General features: G+C 33.3%; 1 protein-coding gene across 1 annotated transcript; it reads right to left on the bottom strand.

Moving 5' to 3' along the window:
• Nucleotides 1-205: 205 nt before the first annotated feature.
• Nucleotides 206-1,306, bottom strand: LOC130625648 (uncharacterized). Its single transcript, XM_057440748.1, has 2 exons — nucleotides 1,071-1,306; nucleotides 206-892 (listed from the first exon to the last, which is right to left on the bottom strand). The coding sequence occupies exons 1-2, from the start codon at nucleotides 1,129-1,131 to the stop codon at nucleotides 474-476; spliced, it is 480 nt and encodes a 159-aa protein (XP_057296731.1). The 5' UTR covers nucleotides 1,132-1,306; the 3' UTR covers nucleotides 206-473.
• Nucleotides 1,307-10,138: the final 8,832 nt, after the last annotated feature.

Genomic DNA, 10,138 nt, shown 5'->3' on the forward strand with positions numbered 1-10,138 from the left:
TACAGGAAGCTTTGACCAATCATTCAGCTGAAAGTGTATGTTCCTACAGATATCTTAACTTTCCCTTTCGATAAACATAGAACAAAATTCCATGGAGTCAAGCAAATAAACTAAAAATAAAAATGCTAAATTATGTGTCCGAATTTCATTGGTTTGACACCCGCAAGAAGAAAATCAGTAAAAAAGTAATTTAAGGATGAAAATGTATCGTTTATTTGCTTTTATTTTCTTTAATAATTTGCGGTACATTAAAACAAGTAAACTGAAAAAAACAATATCGAAATAAAAATATATTTTAAATATATGTCTTCTTTGTATTTTGATGCATGCTCTTTGAACATATGTCAGTGCGGATATACGGACAAACAGTTTGTCTTGATATATCCCGAAGTTCATATTTCACTCAACCTTTCTTGCTTATCAAGTAGCTAGCATTGTTATCTTATTTTTTCAATGAAAGCGTTGTTGACTTACTACACATGATGAATAGTAGCGATTTCTGTTTTCTTAGGGTCCTTGAGACGTTGGCGTGTCGGCTTCCGTAAAAAGTATACTACGACACCGAGACAAATAAATAAACACATCACACCAAGAAAAGCAAATTTAACAAAAGGACTGGAGCTTTTTATTGTCTTGTAACTTTTTGCATCCCTTTCTTTTTCTGATACTTTCAAATCTTTCATTATCATAGCAATGGGACTATTCGGTGTCTCGGTTGGATATTTCCGAAATGTTCCGCAGCCATATTTACACAGTGGGTCAGCCGTTGGTAATATTTTCTTTCCATGACCAAAACATTCATGACAATGCAAAAAAATAGTGCCGTTTGTACCGTATATTCGTCCAGTTCCTGTTGGAAGCGTTATACCTTTGGTGGGTAATGGCGTGACAGCTAGAAGAGAAACAGGAAATTTGTCCCCTATCAAAACGTTTCATATTTGAGAAAAGAAACAAGACGGGGGTATTGCTATTATGGGGTATTACTATAATTTACTGCGCTTCAAGTTATAGAAAAATTAAGAAAAGTCTTATCTCGAAGGATTTAAGCCTCACTTCAAATCACTACCTACCTTTAGCTGCCAAGAATGTCACAGTGTTTGTCAAAAATAAAAAGTATGCCACTGTAGCCATTGCTGTTGCTATAGTCTGATAAAAATAATTTACGTTTTAAGTCGTGTAGTTGCAGCTATCACTTATACTTCGAAGATAGTAAAATAGATCTTGTCATCAATGCATTTGTTTATATGCAGAATTATTATGCTGTCCAGTTCAAGCTATGAACCTAATCCTTTGATTCAAAGTATCAAATATAAGATATTCTAGTTATCGCGTTCTAATGCATATATACACAAACATTAAAATTCTGTGCAAATAAAAACAAGCCATGGGCTAAACCTTTGACATCTTAAAAATAAGCGCTGACTTTGATTTGACAGTTATAACAGTACAAGATAGTAAATGAAATTTGCCTGGCAAACATAATATTTACCATTCTTGTTAGGCTTTTGACGAGTGTTTATATGATGCGCTAAATCGTCCTTAATAAGTCGTCTATGGCTTCCGCAAGTCTAGATGTAGGTGGCTTAAAGTGTGACCACATCACTCTCATCCGCCGTTTTGTTTAAATTTTTAAACGCGCAAACCAAAGGAAAATTGTAGAGAAAGATTGTAACAGTAATAGTAATTATTAATTGTCGATTTTCTTCGGATACACGGGAAAGTGTCGCGCCTTTACATCAAAAAATCCCGTTAAATTATTTGCAAACAGCGTAAATTTTAGCTGCGTATTGCTGTTATGGATACATTTGTCCTAGGCTGTGAAATACACAGTCCTCCTATGCACAGTTGGAGAATGTTTCAATCAAACACATTCCAGGTAAAGTTATAGCGTCCTAGGCAAAAAACATGACATCACGTAACAAGAATAGCTCATTAAGAATAGCTCATCACCCCTTTAACAACATATTTTAGAAAAACAATGTCATTGCGATTATTAACGGTGTAATTCCCGCATAACGTTCATTCCTCCAAACTTGAGATATAATTTCTGGAACCCCTAGATGGTCTCAACAAACAAAAAGGAAGAAACTGTTCACGGGAAGTATCTTAGTTTTCAATTGAGAATGTCGTCCTGGTACTATACCTCCGTAAAAGTTACGTCAAAGATATTAATAGAACTGATCTTTTCATCCTATTTTCTAGTCAGATTTCCTTTGATACTCCTCCCACTATTTCTTAACTTTTGTTAGGAATTTCAAGCGAACGATCATATGTAAACAAACACTGTCATATCTGGAAGAAGATAATTCGTTCATTGTTTACACCTTTTGCTTAGCAACTACACTGTTAGTGAATTTTATAAACCGAAAATAATTTCTTTGTCACAAGGACCAATGAGGTTGAGGTTGCCTTAATATAAGCATGGGGGTCTCTTTAGAAATGCCCCACAAGAGAGGTTGTTTTATTTAAAACAGGTCTTAAATTGAGAAGAACCCTTAAAAATGGTTTTGTCACTGTTTTTAGTATTTCTTTTCCATGAACCAAAACACATAAATTAACCGTAGCTACATTAAGTACTAAAATTTTCAACCGAAATTGTTTCGGCGGAAAAAATTTTGGACACAATTTTTATTTCCGCGGAAAAAAAATTGTGTTGAAGAAATTAGAGAAGATTTATAAAGTCAAAAAATGTATGGGTAAGTCTCTTGAAGGAATTTTTAACCAAATTTCAAAGTAATGATTACGGGAAATGACACAAAAAGAAGGCTAAAACCATTTATAGTGTACATATATCCAATCAAGATCTAAAAAGGGTCTTCAGTATTCAACTTTATAGATAGAGCATCAGCCAAATTTGAAAATAACGAAAATAATAGTTCAAAAACTGAAGTTTTTATTGTTTTTCTATTTTCCCTATATATAATGTCTATGCACTGGTCTTTTTTGAAAAGAATTAGAAAAATCAAAATTTCCGGACAAAAAAAATCCAAAAGTTTTTCCGTCCGAAAATGTTTGTTCCTAATGTAATTCATCAGCTCGTGTTTCTGGAAGACCAGACTGGCTTGGTGTGCTCCATTAGAAATCAATTTACATGTTGCAGTTATCATGACAAAAAAAAATCCTGAAACAAAGGCTAAGAATGTTTTGATATTGAAAATATTCGTAGAGTTAAAAGAATATGATGTTTTTCGCATAAACGGTATTTACACATAAAACTTGGCTGAACGACAAAGCACACTGGACCCAAAATAAACAGTCTGTTAAAAATACCAGTTTTGTTTACATCTTTGTGAGTGCTGAAATATATATAATTGAGTATTTCTACAAATTTGCTAAACGGGTGGCTAAACTAAAAAACAATAGAATATATTTCTTTTTATTGCGATGGTCACAAAAAAGAGACATATTAAGTTGAAGATAGTTATTTATTTGTTATCTATAAATTTTATACTCTCTTAAAGTTTATTTTTTTGGCTGCCACAAAATAATATTCTGTTTCCCTCTCGTATAAATTTGATTAGACGCACCGAAGAGACGCTGCCTTCAGGACTATCCAAAGAGGAAGATACGTAATAAACAAAGATGGTAACCTTGAAAGATGGTCGCAACGGAATGCAATTTTTATTCCAGACTTAGATTTATTAAGAACAGGTAAATATGTCTGAAATCACAGTAAGAAATGTTTACAAAAAGGAATGGTACTCCGGGACTTTTGGGACTCTGAAAAGCCAGGGGCGGGGCTAAAGAGCCCACCCACATCTCAAAAACGTGACTTAGTTGACAACGTACTGCCAAAAAAGACATAATTGCTTTGACATAATTGCTTTTCAGAAAATACTTTTCTTTTTCACCCCTGACCATTATGAGTCAATTAGTTTGATTTGCACATGAATATTGTTCGCTAAATGATCTGTTTGTTTCTTCTTCTTCGTACTTTTAACATTTATGGGAGCACATTTAGCCACACGGTTGCCATGGCAACCCCCAAAATAGTATTTTTTTAAAAATTCTTCCAAACAGAAAATATTGAAAGTGACTAACTGGTAGCTCTGTTGGAACAGGAATTTAGGAGTTATCACAAAAAAGTGAGTAAAATCCATTGTCTTTTTATGCCGACTTATTATGGAAACTTAAAAAAAAAAGTATCCGACACCATATATTAAGTTGCACCATTCTTTTATCTTATCCCCAACAATTTCATGCACCCTTGTGAGTTAGAAATAAACCAAAGCATTATAAGCATCTTTACCAGTCACCACTGACAATTTACACTTCTAATTTTAGAGATACATTATTGATGATTTGTATCGCAGTAGCGAGCCATTGTGATAAAAATTACAATTCATTTGTAAATGGCGCAGCATTTACTGTAAACGCATGAAAAGTTTTCTGTTCGCTAGGTCACGGTATTGCTTGCACAAATAGGTCATATATAAACAATCTCTAGATTATAAACATTTCGCAATCTGTCTCATATGGAATGAAATATCAAAAGTGTTCATATCTGACACTTGTTATGTAACTGTATTTCAACCCATTGGATATTTTTATTCTTCGCCTAGTTTACAGTTCCATTTCTATATCGGTAAGATAAATATGTTATTTTTACAATTACTTTACAGATTTTTAATTCATAGACCTACAGGAATTTTGAACCCTTTTTAAATTCGACATTTCAACTACTTCGCAAAAAAATGTCAAAAGGGGAACAAATACGTATTTACAGTTAAAGTAAACAGTAAAGTTACCGTCATTTCCGCTACATAAACAAAAATGGGGTATATGGACATTTTGTCGAAGTTCTTCTGGTTATTTACTGTGCCAAATTTCATTGTCATAGCTTTTCTCCAGCCCCTTAATTCTATGCGTATGGAAAAATTCTCCTTCCCTATCTTACTGTAACTGTGACACACAAGAAACATAAAAATGTTTGTTATTCAAAAGGCAAACCTAAAAGTAATGTCCATAAAGTTTTACTGGAAAAATAAGTTCCTGCGTTAATGTCGGCTTATCAGATTAAGCTAAAGGTAGTGAAAGGCTCATTTTAACTGAGTAGCGTTTAGCACAATTGTCTAACAGAGTCGTTAATTATCATTGGCTGTAATGTACAAACCCTTATACTTAATGTACTTTTAAAAAACAGGCTTCCTGCTACTTCAGTTTAAATAAAAACATAGGTAGTAACTTATCATTACGTTGTAATATCAAAAATAGTTTCACAGCGTTTTTTAAATTCCATGCGATCTCTTACTAACGGTATAACTTCTGTGCTGAAACCCGCCAAAAGTAAACAAAGAAACAAACGAAAAATGATCCAATTTAGTTCAAGTAAACACACCGTCATAACAAATGAGCCACCCAGTGTGTGTCCGGGAATAAAGTAGTGAGGAATGAATAGTTAATGCAGTTAAAATGTATAAGCCCCATAGCTATCTAAAAATTAGCGGTGATGGTGTAATGGTAGTGCTTTCGACTTGCAATCTTAAGACTTCAGGTTCAAGTCCCTACTTTAGCACTCTTTAAAAGCAGATTTCTTTGCCCATTTGGTGCCATCTACTGACGGCTAACCGGCTTGTGTGGATGTAAAGGAAGTTAGAGCAAATATGCGTATCTCTGGCGGTAATGTAACATAGTTACAGTCGGAGGGGAAGAGCCAACCGTTAGGATAGAATTCCTGAGGGTGTTAATTTCTCGCTTAAATAAAATAAATAGCAAGCAGTTCAACAAAAAACTCAATAAAATTTATGGTACGTATTAGTAAATTTTGTTTTATTAGGCTAAAGATATTAAGCTAAGAACATCTGTTTGATAATTATCGTAACATTGCCGTATTTTGTTCAAAATAGTTGCGCAACAGCTTTATCTGAAAAATAACCTCGCAGCGCCGCAGCTTTATTTCGGATCCCAGCAGAACGTGGTCTTCTCGAATTATTTTTTCTTTTTCATTGTTTTAGAGTGGGTAGAAATATTTCAACTAATCGAAATCAAAAAAAGAAAATATTTTTTAAACTAGTTCCCAGCTCGTGGAAAATTCATAGGAATTTGCCCGCTGTACGTATTTGCTACATTGGCATTCCGTGCTTAAATGAGTGTGTTGTCCATCTGTTTAAACGAAGTATTACTTATTTCTTATTAAAGCATTAAAACTACACGTTTTTCATTTTTTTAGTTAAGTTTCTTAGACATTTGGGTAATATTAAGTACACAACATCCTGTAAAGGAAATTTTTAACTTGAAAAAAATACCGAAATACAAAAAAAAATGGTGTTTAAGCGCTTTCTCGTTTAATGCATATAATTAGCGCATTTTGCTGCCTGAACTGGGCTGAGAAAGAGAAACTGGAAATTGTTCAACTAAGAGCATAGTAAGAAGAATTTCAGCAAAAAAAATAATCCATAATCGTGTTCACAATATGTTGGGACAAGGGAACGAATTTCAAAGTTCGCCACCACAAGTAATTGCGTAGACTCATTCTATACTAGAATCACACATTTTGAATTTGCAAAGTTCACTTGTCGATGTTCAGAGCGAAATTCTTAAAACGCGCTAATTGTTGCTGACGTCAGCGTGGTCCCCGACGTGAATTATTTCTGTGTGTGGGCGTGCTAAAGAATATGACTAGGTCTCTGCCTGGCCTACATGTGTGCAAATGTAGTGAATTTGCAGACGGCTGGCCGCAGAGCATTGACTGTTTGACTCTTTTGTCCATATTTGGATAATGAGTAAAAAAATGCCTTAGTCTTAATATTTTTGTCCACAATTGCAGCTTCAGCCAAAATTTGACGTTTTTACAAACATTGCATATGGTTAAAAAGATCACGGGATGAATATCTCAAACTTATTAGCATAAAGTAATATTTTTCATAATAAATCGATTTGTTAATTACAATCAAAAGCGAGAAAAATTGTCAACAAACAAAAAATCCACTTGCAAAAGATCTAAAAAACTTGTTGTTATTCGCATCAGAATTTGTTTTTGTTAACTTTTTTAAAAAGTAGCAAATTATTAAAATTTCTTTAATAAGACAACGCAAGGTAATGGCCTGCATGTATTTGTAACCAAGAAAATGCATTGAGGAAACAATAAAAATTAATTACCCAGGACTTTTGAATAAGAGAATTATTAAATTAGAGAAAGGCTTTTGTAGAATCACGCAAAATTGAAAATAAAAATTATCGTTTAAAACTTTGTAGCAGAAAAATCAAGGAGTTTAGCTGGGTGCAACTATTATTATAGAGACTAGCTAGCTGGCTGCAGAATGTTCCTTAACAATCTGCGTTTCTAGCCAAAAACCAAAAATTGGTGCGTTTGAGATTTGTTTATGGCTAAAAAACGTGACAATATATTTATCTTAACTTGTAATAACATACAGAAAGTAAATAATACAAAAATACAAAAAAGCTTCCAGGGCACAAAAAGTACAAACCTACCAACCTAACACTGACCACGACCACCTTCAAAACCAAAATGGCCTTCGTCATCATGTTTCTTTGTCGGTATGTCCAGGCCGCGAAAATCTTGGATTGATCGTTGAACGACAAGTTAAGGGCTTATAATAGCCGCAAACTATGCGATACATCCGAATAGAGAGAATAATTTACCCGCAACTTTAACTCAAACAAAAAACACACCGGCAAAAAGATTTTTTTTTTGCAATAACTTGATGACTTGTGAAAATTTACAAAAACATTATTCGTGCGACAAGGACGAGAGCTTAGTACAGGTAAACCGTGTCGCGCATTTGCATAGATGAAATATCTTTTTTTTAAAAAAATACTTCATGGCAAATTTGGTTTAAACAAAAACACAGAAGACAGACCGTCGTTACCGCGTCGAACAAAAACTATCATTTAGCAAATTTTTGTGTGCAATAAGTTTTTGTGAAATTTGTCAAATCAATTTAAGTAAAAAAACTCTCAAAGCCTGTTGTTACAAACTGTAACCAAAATAAAAACCACGATTATTTGTATGTCTACCTGTGAGTTAATTTGAAAACGGGGGGGGGGGGGGGGGGGGTGGGGGTTGTAAGTGAAAGCACCAATATAATCACACCTATAATCGTATAATCGTAGTAGCAAGCCAACTGCAAACGAACGAATTTGATTACCTTATGTTACTAGGCGGCAAGGCTGCAAGAAATAGATATGCATGATATATTCACGGCGGGCAATCGGCCGTGGAATTTTTCGCAACCACCGTTTTAAGTCAATGCCGTACATCCAAGACGAGCAAAAACATGCTACTTTATTACAATTTAGGTCAATGATTTGTGATTTTTTCCCGCATTAGCGCAATATTACCTGTTGTAAAGAAAAAGGTGTAATTATTATAATCGAGATCATGTAGCTATATTCTTTTCCCTTTAAAAAATTTTTTTTCAGTAAGTTATTCCTCTTCCGATTTAGTGGTTCCACTTTGAAGATACAGTACAAGGGTCGATGTAGCGATCAATAGTAAACCACTTGATATGGCGTGTAATTTCGTAAAAGACAAACAATGCGTGAACCATTTCACGCGTGGTGTCTTAATCTGGCTAAGCAAACGTTTCTTTCATCAACTTTCTGTAATAAATACAAAGTTTAAAACAAATTGAAATTTGAGAAAGATTTTATACGCAATAATTTCAAGTATGTTCCCGTACATTATAGATTTATTTTTTCTTATACACACAAAGTACAGGTATTATTATAGAGTCTAGTCGTTTTTGCTTGGAAAAATCAACGTTTTGTCCCGTTTTGCATTTTCTGGTTCTAAAAAAAGAAGGAAACAAAAAAATATTTTGTGGCAGCCAAAAAAAAATGTCTAAATCCTAAAACCTACTAGGATAAGTACATATTGACATATAAATAACTGTTTTTTACATGTATTTTTTGCATGTATCTATATATCTTCCTCGCAATATTTTCAAGGAATTCTCATGGATGGTTGGGGATGAAAAAAGTATGTTTTGGATGTACTTAACAGTAAACATAAAAAAAGATATTTGACTCAAAATAACCAACAATAATTTACGTATTATATTAATAACAGGATGGTATAACGTTCGTTTGAACTTTTTGGAACCGAAGAAATACTTTTTATAACCAACAACAATATTTGTTCAATTTTGAGTCCCTTTTTCACAACATACTACCGGCTTCAAACGATAAAGTGTGTTGTGATAAGATGGCGAAAAGTTTTATAAATATACAGACCGGAAACATTGAACCACGAATCGAACGCGGAAAATGGTGGCTTCATTTTTAATCACGAATCTTTACTGTATCTTTACTCACAAGTTTGTTTAGTAAGTTCAGTAGTTAATAATAAAAATTGATCGTCACATGTTATTCAACATTTTTGCTAATTTTGATCTTCAACTTTTTTTTGTTTAATTATTTTGCGTGTATTGACCCGTGGACATCACAACAGAGAAAAATGTATTCCATTGTCTTTGAATTTAGCCACCCGTTTAGCAAATGTGTAAAAGTACTCCAATATAAACAATTCAGCACTCACACAGGCGTAAACAAAACTGGTATTTAGAACAGACTAATTTATTTTTAGGGTCTACGGTGTTGTTGCAAAGTTCTTAGGTGAAAATTAGCCTTTTTTATGTAAAAACTTTCAATTTTTTTTCCTTACAAAACTTTTTTTTACTATAAAAACATTCTTAGTTTTTAGTCAAGACCTTTTTCTTATCATGATAGCTGTTCCATGCAAAATTGAATAATAGTAAGGACTTTTTACTAAGCAATTTTGCAGCTCATGCAAGAAAAAGGGAAGAGGGAGGGGTTGGGGAATTTTGAGCGGGAGTGGAAAATCTCCTGACTACACCCGTTGTCAAAAAAGCACATGGCATCTAATGAGCAGAATGTTTTCAAAAAGTAACTTTGTTATTGTATTTTAAGGGTTAAGATACTTATGGTTTGGTTGTTGTTTTTAATGAAAATATAAAGTCCTTATAAAGTTATAAATATAAAGCAGAAATTCTGTGGCAGAGAGGACATATTTTTGTGCAAAAATGGAGGTTAATAAAATAGGAATAACCAGAATCATTAAAAAAGTGGAAGAGTTAAGATCAGTTCTATATTGTATTGTATTTGTTTATATTTTTTTATTTAGTTTATTATCAGAAAACATACTTGTAGACATTGT

Source organism: Hydractinia symbiolongicarpus, chromosome 14, assembly GCF_029227915.1.
Source record: "Hydractinia symbiolongicarpus strain clone_291-10 chromosome 14, HSymV2.1, whole genome shotgun sequence".
Lineage (NCBI taxonomy): Eukaryota > Metazoa > Cnidaria > Hydrozoa > Anthoathecata > Hydractiniidae > Hydractinia > Hydractinia symbiolongicarpus.

What these genes read in the sequence shown, in the direction of transcription:
- LOC130625648 (XM_057440748.1), bottom strand. Translation starts at nt 1,131, where the DNA reads ATGGCTACAGTGGCATACTTTTTATTTTTGACAAACACTGTGACATTC. An exon ending in GACATTCTTGGCAGCTAAAG is followed by an intron (nt 893 to 1,070) that starts GTAGGTAGTGAT and finishes TTTCTCTTCTAG; the next exon opens with CTGTCACGCCATTACCCACC.